The sequence below is a fragment of the Schistosoma mansoni genome, assembly GCF_000237925.1.
Source record: "Schistosoma mansoni, WGS project CABG00000000 data, chromosome 3 unplaced supercontig 0077, strain Puerto Rico, whole genome shotgun sequence".
Lineage (NCBI taxonomy): Eukaryota > Metazoa > Platyhelminthes > Trematoda > Strigeidida > Schistosomatidae > Schistosoma > Schistosoma mansoni.
Genome location: NW_017386007.1, coordinates 30,772 through 45,164, shown reverse-complemented (window position 1 = coordinate 45,164; position 14,393 = coordinate 30,772). Strand labels below are relative to the sequence as shown.

The 14,393-nt window shown below is 35.9% G+C and overlaps 1 protein-coding gene across 1 annotated transcript in view; it reads left to right on the top strand.

The window, feature by feature from the left end:
* The window catches only part of Smp_160040 (Abnormal long morphology protein 1 (Sp8),putative), a gene marked incomplete at both ends in the record, with an annotated part of 19,090 nt that continues 4,697 nt past the window's right edge, over positions 1–14,393 (top strand). Inside the window, 9 exons of the mRNA XM_018791360.1 lie at positions 1–16; positions 1,020–1,227; positions 9,453–9,755; positions 9,790–9,978; positions 10,012–10,105; positions 10,180–10,365; positions 10,451–10,576; positions 10,609–10,922; positions 11,609–11,917. Coding sequence (XP_018645421.1) covers positions 1–16; positions 1,020–1,227; positions 9,453–9,755; positions 9,790–9,978; positions 10,012–10,105; positions 10,180–10,365; positions 10,451–10,576; positions 10,609–10,922; positions 11,609–11,917 — 1,745 coding nt within the window. The remainder of the gene's footprint in view (positions 17–1,019; positions 1,228–9,452; positions 9,756–9,789; positions 9,979–10,011; positions 10,106–10,179; positions 10,366–10,450; positions 10,577–10,608; positions 10,923–11,608; positions 11,918–14,393) is intronic.

Sequence of the window (14,393 nt, the reverse complement as noted above, 5' to 3'; positions counted from 1 at the left end):
ATGAGCACAGGAGAAGGTAATGTAGTTGGAATTCAAATAAGCAGCGTGATCATCCCTAAAACGTCACAGATTATCTGAAATGCAACACATAACTATGTAAGTTATCATTAGCGAGACGAATAATTTATACACGTAATGTAGAACTAAACTTCCTCAATCATGCGCTTCATTCTAATATGATAATACAATACAATCCCACACGATGGATTTCAAAATCTAGTTATTACTTGCGTCTCGTTAAACTTTTAGTTCAACTGAAACTAATGCTAGTTCGTGTCGTTTCAAATTCCTTACTGGTATCATTTTAAACATAGATTCTAGTAATTAATGCTTCACTGTGGTAAGTGAAAGATTAATCAGCATGCTTCGATGTTTAGTGTTTGTCAAATAACTTTATGAAGATAAGGTTTGATGACTGTTATTCATGAAGAAAACTGTAGTTTAATCCTATTCTACTTTCGTTCAATAAACCAGAAATATCTAGGATACGTTTTTCGTTTGGTACTGTTTTGTATCAGCCAAGCTGTTTCCACACGTACTTGATACACTTTCCTGAGATTCTTTTCACGTCACACGAAGGAATTGAAGCTTTTTCGATGTCAACAGTTTTTGGAGGTATTGTTTTATTGTATTTTGGCTTCCATATGTAACTTCGGTGTGTGAGACTTGTTTATTGATAATTGAAGATGTCAACATTACTTAACAAATCTTTTTTTCCGGTATCACATGTCTTATGGTTCTACAACCTGATAGCCATATTACTGCGTAGGTGATATTTTGAAGAAACATTTAACAATTGACATTGAAAGTTGTTAATGTTGTATGATGATCTTTGCGTAACTATGAATAAAAGCACTCGGTTTATTATTTTATGCGAATCCAAAATGTATCCGATATCAACAATTGCTTCAGACTCAAAAGGATGCATTTGTAGTACCAGTCAAAAGAAAAAGTTTCAGCCTGCTGTTCAACTGAATGAAATTTCAAGTGAACTTACTACTGTTGCCACAACAATCTAGCTTTTTGTGTACAGATCCCTACCGTTTGGGTTGAATTTTTCGACTATGGTGCTCTGAAAGTTACAAATCAAGCTTTAACTGATGGTGATTTAATTAAATTACATCGAGGTGATAGTTTAGTTCATGATGCCAATATTGGGTTGGATAATGAGTGTCTTCAAAATTTATGCAAACATTTTAATCATAAAAGTGTTGACGTATTTCAAGTGTCAGTTTCAACCTCATTCTATTACTGCCTAGGCTATACTGTAATGATAAGGTTGTAAACCTTATATGTGTTGCTCAGCACTACTGAATCAACTATGTGTACCTACGAATATGTCAGCACCAAGATCTTGTATTGACGATCTTCAGTTTTACTTCAGGTTTGCTGTTAACGTCCAACAAATAGCGGACAATTTTTGGCTGTGTTCCTAGTAGAGAGTTCGTATGGAAACCACATAAAGACAGAGTAATAGACATTGTACACTCATTAAAAAGCAAAACTTTCCTCAGACTGTTTTATCTTCACTAGAAATGCAGCTTATTTGGTAATAAGTGTAGTTTCAGAGTAGAATCGGAGGCCTGTAATTATCATTTCGCGTTTCTTCAGAAATCCAATAATACACAAGTTTCAATAATGTCAACATAACGTTTACCATAGTCGCATTAAAAGAAGGAAAAGAAAAAGAAAAAAATAATAGTAATAATAGAATAATAATAAAACAGGTTCTGTGTAATTAAGAATATTGAGTTGATTTTGAAGAAGGAAAAGGAGAAAATAATAGAATAGAAATGAATGAAATACGAAACATGCAAATAGTTTAATAAGCGTGTTTGTAAACATAGAACAAGAATAAACGACTACGTATTTATCGCCAGATGAATAACAAACAGAAAAGACAAAAAGAGATTGTAAATAAATAAATAAGAATACAACTTATTCCTGCGGTGAGATGTGCTGGTAGAATAAGTGTTTATGCAGTAATAGCTTGGAGCGATGCTAACAAACTCTCAATTAGATGCAAAGGATAATCAAACGTCAATTTTATGAGTCTTATATACATAGTGAAAATAAAGCATTTCTGAGAAGTTAATTTGAGTATAACATAAGGTGTTGTCTTAATTACAAACCTCCGATACTTAAGAATAATATTTATTTAGAAGGAAGAGAAGAAAAGAAAACTGTAGAAGAGAAAATAAGATGAACATCTAGTGAGAAGGTTCAGGCATGATAATATCGACCTCTAAAGTTAACCAACAATTAAAAAAAGTTTTGTTTTAAATTCCACTTGGATATATACACGTAAATTTAAGTAGTGGGATACCGAGTAAAACTTGATATTAGTGCAAACTATTGTGCAATAATAATTTAGAATGATGCTATAAATGTTCTAATTAATTGCAAAGGATAAACAAATATAAATTTTGATGTGTTCTATATATGTGGCGAAGATTAAGTAGGTGTAAACAAGCGTACCTTAAAACCCACAAGAGGCTTTAGCTGTTATATCAGGAGTAGAAAGACTGCATAAGTACTTGTTTGGTATGATTTCACCAGTTAGCACTAAGTTGTTAAAAACATTCAGAGTCCCCATCACGCCATCCGCATTGTGAACTGCTGCGTAACGAAAGTCGTTTTCCATTGGTCCGTAAACTGTCCTTAAGTGTTTTGGGAGTATCTTCAAAACAAGATAAGAGGTTGTGACGTCCAATGTAGAGTTCTGCCGGAGGAGAAAAGTCACGTCAATCAAATGAGAAAATTGATAGTTTTCATTCTTTGTAATGTCTTTCTAATAGAATGTTTAATTATTCTTTACAAAATATGTGTAAAAGTTATCATCAAACACTGTTCATCCTTATTTTCCTATCTAGACATATACGATATACTGTAGGGGGAAGGAATATAAATAGACTTTACTTGCAAAATCCGTAAAACTAACCAACTCATGGAACATTGTTTCCGATGCAATACAGTGGAACTTGCAATCCTCTGGAAAACAAAGTAGTTTAGGACGAACGAGCGAAGGATGAAAATTAAGGCCTTAACATCAACATGAATAAAAGCTCTACAATACACTTGAGCGTTATCTACCGTTTATATATATGTAAATTAATGGTAGTTGTGTAACATAATCCACTTTGAACCATATATCAGCTACTGAAATGTTCTGGACCATTTGCAAAATTTCCGCAGATCATTATGAAGCTTCAGCCTACAATTTCCTGCACATTTGCTTTCCAAATTTTTTCGTTGGCTTCGGCTGACATGTCGCACTTGACAACTATTTAGAAAGCCAGAACCAGTTACATACGGTCATTTTGACTTAAGAGTGCCATTTAGTCGTTATCCCTTGGATGTTAGAGAGATATTACTGAAATGATTCACTGGAGATTACTTTAGAAATACAGGCTTTTGTTTATAGAACGTGGTTGACTTTCCGTGTGAAGAATCATTTACTTACGGGAATTTTATTGTGATTACAAAAAGTATTTACAGACTGCGCGTTTAAGTCACTTACATCGTTTCTAAATGGCAAGTATGGTCAGTTGGAACTGGAACCATTCATACGTCCCGAGCTTTGCGGTGCTTAATAAGCATGAATGCCAAATACCTCTCTGCTATTGTTAAATGACCAGGAGAATTAATTTAGTTCAAAGTCTAAAACAGTAAAGTTATAATTATGGCACTTCTGACTGACTTTAGAAACATGGTTAAAGCTGGTGTACCAATCTCACAAATGAAGTATAGATCCTAAACTAGACCACCATTATTTGCCAAACGTACGAGATAAAACCGTCCAAAATGCGTGAAAGCCAACAGAATATCAAACTTTCAACATGAAGTAAAAAGTATCTGTTCCCCTTTGCAGAGAACAACACGATCATTATGAGAGAAGGCTGAAGAAATTGCTTTCCCACCGCACCAGCCAAGTCAAGCTGCTTGGCACTTTTTGACATGCTTATTTTCCACAGAATGAGGTTGCTGACCAAATGCTCAACCCACCTCGTCTACTCGGGCTTAGGACCGTCAGTAACCCTAGGAGAGCTACAGGCATCACAATCAAAAAGTAACGAATTAATAAGGCTGACGCAATAACGAAATATAAATTGAAACGACGTGTAAATCGTTCAAAAAAACAAAACTTCAGTGAAAAAGTAAAAAAAAATAAAAATACAGTGAGATACGAATAATACGTTTCAATTTAAATCAAAAGATCACGGAAATTACATCTTAAGAAATCAAGAATAAATAAGATGAATGTGCACGTGCATGGAGTTTCATACAAAAAATTTCCAAGGTGGTTTTGTACTTGCACGCAAAATCCCTATATGCTGTACGAGGCCACTTCAATATCTTCGTTCATGGTTTATCTTAATATATATCACCGACAATGAAAGTGCAAGTAGGACTTATAGCAATACGCCAACCTGTTCCGTTTTTACTGATTTACTAAGAAATTACTTGGAACCTTCAAAGAGACATAACTTACGCATATCTCCTAACTACTCCATTCTTCATACCGATTGCCATAGCCCTAACCTTTCTGTCGTTATATGTTTTACAGCATTTTACCACTTCTGAGGGCTACTTTCCACCAGTCGGAACATCTGAAGTCACAATTAGTACGTCTCCTTCACTAAAATTGCAATGTTCGACTCACCATTTGGGACGTGTTTGCAGAGACGATAAATATTCCCGTAGCCACATTTTCCAAAACACATTAGCCATACTTTTCTCTAATGCTGTCTTCTACAATTCCGTCACATTCCCTCAACAACAGCAAACTATCTGGGACAATGCTAGTTTATAATCAGCGTCAGGTTAACTGGGATTAAAGATGGAATTTTTAGGATTCTTTCAACTTCAACCAGATAAGTGGCCAAGGTCTTATCGATCAGAGGTTATTCCTCAGAGACCAATAGTAACAGCCAGCGTATAGACATAGACATCCTTTACCATACTCCACTCCTGTAGCTGGATGATGGCGAGACAGAAATGCTATTGGTTCTACTTCAAGGCCTATCATCCCATGATTCAATTGCTGAGCAGACTTCCTTTGTCCAGAAAACGTGCGTGTTAGATCCATTTTGAGAGTGAAAATCCCTCCATGCATACGTTTGTGATTTCTTCCTTGTGGTTTCTTTATTTGTATATATTGTTAACTTTTTTGATGCTAATTAAAACTGTAACGTTTAATTTTCTCGGTTTTCTTATCATTTTTATTGATTCTCTATGTTCCTTACCGAACTGTATTTAGTTTGCTTTAATTGTTATTATTCTGGCGGCTGCCATATTGACTGCTTGCTCTTTGATTGTGCGGTTTGATTTTGACTGGGATCGTGCATTTTTGGTTGTAATTTGGAGCACTTTCCCAGATATTGAAACTCTTAGCGTTATAGAACAGCCGCTCAAACGGAGTCTTACTTGATCTATCCAGAAAGGATAGAATAACACTCACCTTTTGGTGTTTTCGGTAATTTTCATATATTTCTTACCACTTTGCTATTCATTGTAATTTAGATTGAATATTTTAGTATTAATTGTCGGTTGAATAACAGGATGGTAATATTTGTTTAGGTAAATTTGTACATTTGTATATATAATGAAATTTGGAACCGTTATTACCCCCAAAACAACTTGTTCTGATTTCGACTGGGGGTGCGCGTCTCTAATTTTACTCGTCAGTTAGTCAACAAATGAAACCTACTTGTAAACTTGGTTTGGATCTTACAGTGCGTACAAAAATTGATCTGTTGTCGCTGTATATTTCTGTGTACCTCCCTCTTCCTCACATAAAACGCAATAAAGAATCAGTGTTTAAGCTATCTTAATATGCAAAATATAAATACATCGGTAAGACTTTGAACATCGTTTGTTGATATCAAGTGCAAAGTATCAAAAAGTTGCCCCACATAGTGATTACGTAAGGTTTTCAGGGTCAAAACGACAACCCCTTGTTGGATAGAAACAGAGCATCAAATTTAAAGCTATAAGCGGACCAAGTTTGAAGCCTGGGTAACACAAATGAATGAAAGACCCGTAAAAAGGTTGATTTTCACACAAACAGTTCGTTATTATTCAGAGGCTTCAGAATAATGCGTTGCTAGCCGTTTACTATTTCACATGAATTATTGACTACACAGCAATATTTTCAATTTTGATATTAACCACTGAATGCTTTTTTCGACTCAGTGAGTTACATGAAAAGTACTACAACAAAGTTTGACATTAGTTAACATTAATTTCCCAACAAATGTTCCTCGGTTTCCGCTAGCTCCATTCTACCATTGTTTCTCTATCGTTCCTCCTCAACAGAATGCACACACGACCAATGAATTCCGTGACCACCCGCTTAGATGTTTACTGCCTTGTTGACTACTGACAACAGCTCCACCACAACTCAGCATGCATCCGTGATTACACTTGCGCAGCACTCGGACCAGCGAATGATAAGTCCTTTCATTCGGTACTACCCAGCATCGTGAGCCTGTAGTGGCATTTGACCCCAACCACACAATCCTCGAAACCGAACATGAGATAACTGGGAAAATAGACTTTCAAGATGAAACACCAGGAGAAGGTCAGTAATGGTGGGCGCGGTAACATTCATTTGAAATTAAAATAATCCAACGGCATGGCTAGGCCGAGCAAGCGTGATCATTCATGTTTAGACTATACCTTTTATTCATATCAAATATACTGTTCTATCTTCGGCCTGAATGTGTTCGCCATTGTATTGGTGATTGTTGCGATACTATGAGTCGGTGTAGACAATGATGTAGCTTACACGTAAGATCGTATAGATTAGGCAGTTACATCACGACAAATCTACCATTTTAGGATTGGGTTTGCTATCAGAGAAATACTAATTTCAGAGTAAACCATAACTCAATAAACTTATTTTCACACAAACTGTAACTCTGCACTTCTTGGCTGTAAATATATTGGGCTTGGCGTTTAGTCCTTATACGATACACTGACCATCCTCAATCCCACTCTTGATGCTGTGATGGCATCCTCGTCGAAATGTAGCTTACTTGAGTTCATAGCATACATGGATTGCCTCAGTCCCTACAAATATGCAACATAAGACAACCCAAACTTTTCAGTCATAATGTATCACAAAAGATTACCTAGCAAATCCAGAAGCCCGAAAAGCTACCGACAATAAATTATTGAAAAACATAAAGGAGGGACGAAACCGAATTCCTGATCACACGCTCTAGCTTCTGAATTCATCGAGATCGACTTGACATTATTGTTCCTTTATTAACTTGTAGCAGACATAAATCTTAGCGTTAATCAATATCAAAGTTTTTGGTGCCACTATAATTTTTGCTGATGCACTTTATGTTAATATCTGGGGTATTAGATGTGTTCCCGTTTTAGGAAAACCATTCACTTAACAGTTTGCATATGACGGTTTGGTCTTAATACGCCACGCCATTGTGCGGTAAAGAGTGAATGATTCTCTATGTACATATTGCAGTGCATATGTACACCATATAACCTATTAGTTTTCACATTTATTGCTTGACGGAACAACTCATTACGCCAAATTAATTAACCGTGCTCTATTGCCACCCAATGAATAAATAAGCAGGAAATTCTCTAATATTGCGCCCCTTCAATGTCGTCTCAAGACCAGCTTTCTTCCTTGTTAGCACTAAAACCCCACCATCAATCAGGTGGTCCAAACACTGAATACAGTTATATTCAGATCAACTGACATACCTCGCGCCCTTCATTCTAACACTGATCGGCACATACCATGACGACATACGACAGCGTAGCATTGTAGCCACACATCAAGACAACTGGCTAGAGTCCCACTGATGATCGTCACTAATGCCAAGAATCTGATACAGACAGTGTATGATCTCTACACCTACCTTACCTACCCGCTAGGTTGATTTCGAGAAAATATATATCTTCGAGGATCAAAGCTGGAAAATTTGACATAGTTCAACAATTAACCGCTAAATTTTTTTGGGTGATAAAGTGTCCTGATAGGTAAGCTTATTTGACACTCGGTAACATTCATGTATATATTTTGTCGAATGAAAAATTACATTATTTGTACCAGTAGGCTTTTAAGAACTGAGGTATGGATGACCATTTGTGGCCATTTGTGACCGTCTACCCTTATGATAGAACATAGATTAGCTTGTGAAAGATGTAGTTCGATAATTTTTTTAGTCATTTATTAACTATAAAGAAGTGATTTACGTTAAGTCACGAGACGTAAAGGTGCAAATTGTATACTTATCTCGACATAACAAAGAGTGCATTATTATGCTCATCGGACAGTTGTATCGAAGGTCTGTCAATTATTGTTATGAATTGAATCATAATCTTTTTCGTAGTGACAAAAGCATGATAACAGTGAACCTGGATATAGCATGAGCTTGCTCATGAGACTGACGAACAAATATCACGAATTCAACAAGCATAAGGAGTTTTAGCGCTCGACTCTTGTGGTGCACATCAAAGGAAATCTAATCAAGACATGATATTATTCAGAACAAATAAGAATAATCCGTTAAAAGTGACTGAAAACACTAAAATAGAAAAACGAAAAACCTTATAATAAGAACGAAGTTATTTATGTTAAAAGGAAAAAATAATAGCAACTGTTATGTATTGAGAAGTACTTTGAAGTAAATATTTCAGTAACCACCACAAAAGGAATTTATATTTGAAATCATGAGTCAATTGAACCTAGACCACCATCGAAAACCTGGAAGCACTGGAAGGCCGTTTCGTCCTACTATGGGACCCCTCAGCAGTGCGCATCCACGATCCCGCACTCGCGAGATTCGAACCCAGGACCTAGCAGTCTCGAGCCAGAGCACTTAACCGATAGACCACTGAGCTGGCCGGCATCCAACGGTGTCAATGTCTAACTTCAACCAATCCACGATTCTGAGCGACCGTTCACCAAAAAAAGGATTTCACTCAACCACCAAATACTCTGCCGTACGTCCTAACTGATTTCATAAGTGAACATACAAATTAAATAGCGGAAAAATACCGGAGGTTTTAGGGCTTGACGGCTTTGTTGCTCATAAGGCTTTTCTAATCGAGAATCCTAAAGCCAGTGAAACCAGTATTAAGGATTGAGTAGGTGTGAAGATCTGATTAAATTTATGTGACACTGTGATCTGTTACTGCCTTAGAATTCCACCTTGTCATTCCTATTGGGATTCTAAAATTTTCCAGTATTCAACGAACCAGTTAACTATTTTGAAATCTCGTTTCCACAGTTAAAGCGCATTAAATTTAGCCCAAGACATTTATTTCCCAAACAGTTGTGCCTAGATTGGTCACAATGCTTGATACCAAATTAATTGAATCATATATTAAATCCAAGAGTAAAATCGAAATAGCCGGTTGGTTCACGAATCTTAGGTACATTGGATACTGAATTGTTTAAATAAATCACATAGGCAGTTAAACTTACTCGGTGGTAATACAAATAGTATGGAAAGTGTATTAAGTGAGCTTCGAGAATTAGGTGAGCAACTCGCAACTTATATCCAGCATGTGAAGCTTCTAAAAAATGAGGAAGATGTTAGTTCACTTAAAAAGGCAATATTCAGCCTGGAGAATGATCTTAAACTACTTCGAACGGCATATGAATGCCAGATAAATCACCTGAGTACTACTCTAAATATTGTACTGGACGAAAAGAGAGACTTGGAGAATGAAATTCTAGTAAGGAAAGAAAATGATGCTCATTTTCTGGATAGGTTTACTTTTTTACGATTGGTATGTATTTTGCAGGATCTCAGTAGAGTCCTCTAAAAATGCTAAACTTCTTATGGAGATAAGTCATCTTAAAACTGATGTTGCGGAAAAAAATAATCAGATCATGGCTCTGAAAATACATGTGCAAGAGTTGGAGACACATGGGGAAGAGAAAGAAACAGTGAAGTTGAAACTTACTGAGGAAATAAATCTTCTGAAGCAGAAGTACCATTCTTTAATACTTAAGTTGAATTAAAGACTTTCAATATCTGAGGATCTGTATACTGAGACTGCTAACCAGCTTCAAAGCGCATTGTTGAAAATAAATTCTCAAAAATTGTTTACGAAAGAGGTTAGTTATCTTCCGTTTTATGTTTCCACCAATTTTCATGTTTTGTATTAAAAAAAAATATTCTTGTCTTGTAGCGTCTTAGTCGCAGTCAAAACAGAATACAGTGGTATATTTCTCAGTTTGCTGCAAAGGATTTCCAAGTTGAAGAATCTCGCAGAAGGGAAGCTTCCATTTCTACTGCCATCTCTCAATTACGTGCCAAAGCACAGGAGGAACTTATTCAGTACCGTCAACAAGCTTCAGAAATTTACAAAAAACCAGTAGGCTCTAGTTGATGTTTTTCTACTCTAGATTAACTCGTACTTTTACACACCTTTTAAAATAACTTGCCTATTGCCTTTCTAGATAGCAACTTTGCAAAGTCAGTTGGCTTCGGAGAGAAAAGAAAATCAATTGTTGAAGACCAAGTGTCTGAAGAATGATCAAACAATTCTTAACTTGCAACGGCAAGTTGCTGAATTGAATTCTAAAGTTTGTTGTTCAAAATACCTATAATTTCTTAGATTAACAGCACTGAACGTCATACAGAACTTTTGAAGAATGCTTTGGAAAGTTTGGGGAAGGAGCACAATCGCCTAAGAAGTAACTATGAGGATAAGATTCAAAGACTAGAGGCTTCTATAGCTTCAAGTGCCGCTGACTTCGACTCTATGAAAAGTAAAGAAAATGAAGTTATGAGAGAAATATTAAAATTTAAAAGCATGTTGAATTTAGAGGAAGAGAGTCCCCACTCACGGATATATAACAAACAAACTAATCCAATTAATAGGGAACTGGTTGATGAAGGGGATTTACAGCGTTCAGAAAATGATAAAAAGTAAGATATTTGTGTTAAACCTGGTGTTCCTCCATATTTTGACACCTGTCAATACGGAAGTTATTTTACATAAGTAAATAGAGGGAACGTTTAGTGTTTTTTAAAGAAATGATTTGGTATATAATTAATTAGTAACCTTTTGTTTGTGGTTTTATAGATTTGTTGATTTGAGATCATAATGACTAGCGATATACTTAAAATTTCATGGTTTATGAAACTATGAACCAAATAAGTAATAGTTTATCTGACTGACGCTCAACAACTGGATCATAGTTGTGGAACCTGTTTTTTTCTATTAGTATCTTAAAATGCAGTTAGGGATAATCTGTATGTCTTGTGGTATATTTATTTGTCCTCTCTAAATCGATGCACAGCTCTATCACAATTGAAGTAAAATGCAATCATGATACTACATGAAGCAGAAAAATAGGTGTTCTCATTGTTTGCTTATCTTACTCCTGCGTTTGACCTTCAATCACTTTATGTAGACAGCCGGGGATATTTGTATTCCTGGTGGAATTGTGTATTATCCCAGTCTTTTCTTTAAACTCAAATTTAGCTGAGTCATTTGATTTGACTGATGACATATATCAATGGTATTCTCAGTCCTCAAAAACATTTTAATACAATGAACTTGAGTCTAACAAAATTACGTTAAGAATTTTGCTATTTAATATTAACCTCAGTCAAATTAAGCAAATTAAAGAGCTTTTGTCTTTCAGAATCGAATTCGACAGAACCTATCGACCGAAATCTATCTCACACTCAGATTGTACTGTTCCATCAAAAAGCATTCACCCTTTCGTAATGGAATCAAATGATGAACTCCGCGACACTTCTGAGAATATTGATGTTGAGTTACAAAACTGTGATCAAGTAAACTATGACATGAAGAAATTTGGTGTAAATTCTTCCAAAAATGCAATCATAGATACACAAATTGATGGCTCAATACCTGGTAGTCCAGGGTCGTCGATGTCTTTATCAGGGTCAAAGTAAGAGCTTTTATTTTAGATACTCATCCAAAAACAATTATTATTTGGATACAAAGATGGGTGGTGGATAGCAGTGGAATCCAGGACGCGCTTTACAATTGCAGTCCTAAACATCAATGGGAGGATTCAAACAACCTATGCAAAAAGAATTAAACTTCACCCCATTGCACAAGCTAGTGCTTTTCTGAACTTCGTAGCTAAGTGGGCAACATGATGGTGTTTGAAGCGAACGGTACTGGGTTTGAGTCACGGAGTGAACACCAACTCTGGGGTGCCTTACATCCGGATGACGTGTCCCAGATAGGACAAAGTGTCGTATGTCCTGGATTCCACATCTAGTCACCATCTTTCTTTGCTTATAATACTCGCGACTGAAGGCAATATCGCGACAATCCACACAGGGCGCATATATGCTAATGATAGACTGGTCAATTGCAGTCGTAAACAACAATGGGAAGATACAAGCAAACAATACCAAGTATATTTCTAATATTATATTGAAGTTATAATATTGAAGTTATAAATTATCCAGTCGCTTAAAAAATAATCATCAAACCACAGGTTTACGTCGATTAACTGAAAAAATATGATAGAATTTATGCTAAAGAAAGGTTTTCAAAAAGATAATGAAATCAAATTTTGACGAGACTATAATTTATAGACAAACCAATCAGGTATAAGATAACAGGTTTTGGATTTTGGAGCGAAATTCATTCACCAATTTAGCTAAATAGAGTTTTGATATTATAGCTGATGTCAGTTCGTGATGAAAACCCTAAATATAATTCCTAACCTGAACTATTAACTGTAAATCATGATTGTAATTCCTCACACAGGTCTATAACTCTCATTTGGTTCTAGTTATTAGGTAGACTCTCTCAAGGTCAGTTTAGCGTCGCTCAAGGGTCTTCCAAAAATTTGTAGTCTCGCTCAAAGTTTTATTTAATAGTTGAATTCGTGATTCAATTGAAGCCAGATCACCACTGAAAACCTGGAAGCACGGAACGGCCGTTTCGTTCTAGTACGGGATTCCTCAATAGTATGCATTTACTATCGCACACAGGCGAACGCTTCGACTCTAGATCACTGAACTAGTATCCAATGGTACTAATGTCTAATTTCAACCGATTCATAACCTGAATTTTGTAATTATGTTAAAGTTCTTTAAAAAAAAACTTTATCCCGACTTCTTGATTCGGGTTAAATTAATGAAGATATCATTAAATCCAAATAAGGTAGATACATAAGACCTCTGTATGGGAATCACTATTATTATGTTAAAAATGTAACAGCTTAAGTCAGATATCTTTCCTATAGCTATTTAATATATCTGTATTCCTATGCCGCTTGGTTGTTTTTTTAATTTCTTAGGAACGGTGAAGGTGGTTAGCACTTTTTTTGTGTAGTTTTAGCTTGTTCTGTTCATTAACGAATGGTAATCAATAATGATTAGTAGTTCATTCATATTGAATTATTTACTTTAAGTAAGGACAAATCTTTTATTGTTAACAAAGAATATAGTAAGTCCTCCCTTTTGTAATTGACATTGTAGTGATTGTAAAATGAAGCTTCTTCAGTTCAATAATCACGTGAATCAAAGAATATGATATCCAGTTATTTTATTTTGTTAACTATTATCATATTTTGGAGCATCATATTAATCTTTCGATCTAATTTAAAGTTTTTTTATTTCAAATTAATAACATAGTTCCTAACTGTCCTGGTACGATCGAGGATGTGTGTAGTTAGCTTTCCTTCTTCAAATGATCTCACTTGGCCATGCATATATGGTCACTGCGTACTCGTGGCAGAAGTGTTGTTTACAAAATTAAGAGCATGAAAAGCGAATGTCCGGAGCATTAACCGGGTTGGTGGATATGGAGGATCCAACTAGGGGAGTTGGAAAGCCCTGATTCCAAATCAATGGCGCATATAGGCTCTGGGATCCCTAGGGAACAAAAGGCATACGAATATATTGTTAGTCACCGGTTACCATCGGGTTGCATCTCCTAACGTCGCTCCACTGCTTTGTGGATCAGACCTTTAGGTCATAGGCTCCGGGTGTGGCCTCCTAAGAAAACCACCTGCTTCGGTCTGGGCACCGGGGCAGTATCACAGCCCTCACACAAATCAAATGAGATTTGTGTGGCGCATATGTATCCGGTGCCCCACTGTACCAACATTTAATTGTTTAAATAAATAAATAGGTAGTATTTTTTGACAAATATTACCATTTTAATACGAACTTCAGGCAATCAGTTTTATTTCAACCATCATTAGGATCATTAAAGTTAAGTAAGATTTTAGTTCAATATTGTCTTCATTTAACTGATATGTTGTAAAGTATTATCACTTGGTAAGGTTCATTTGTCTTTTTTCTTAGAGAGCTATTCCTCGAACCCTCAACCTAAAGGTCTATTCCACAAGGCGGTGGAGCAACGTTAGTAGATGCAACCCGATGGTAACCGGTGACTAA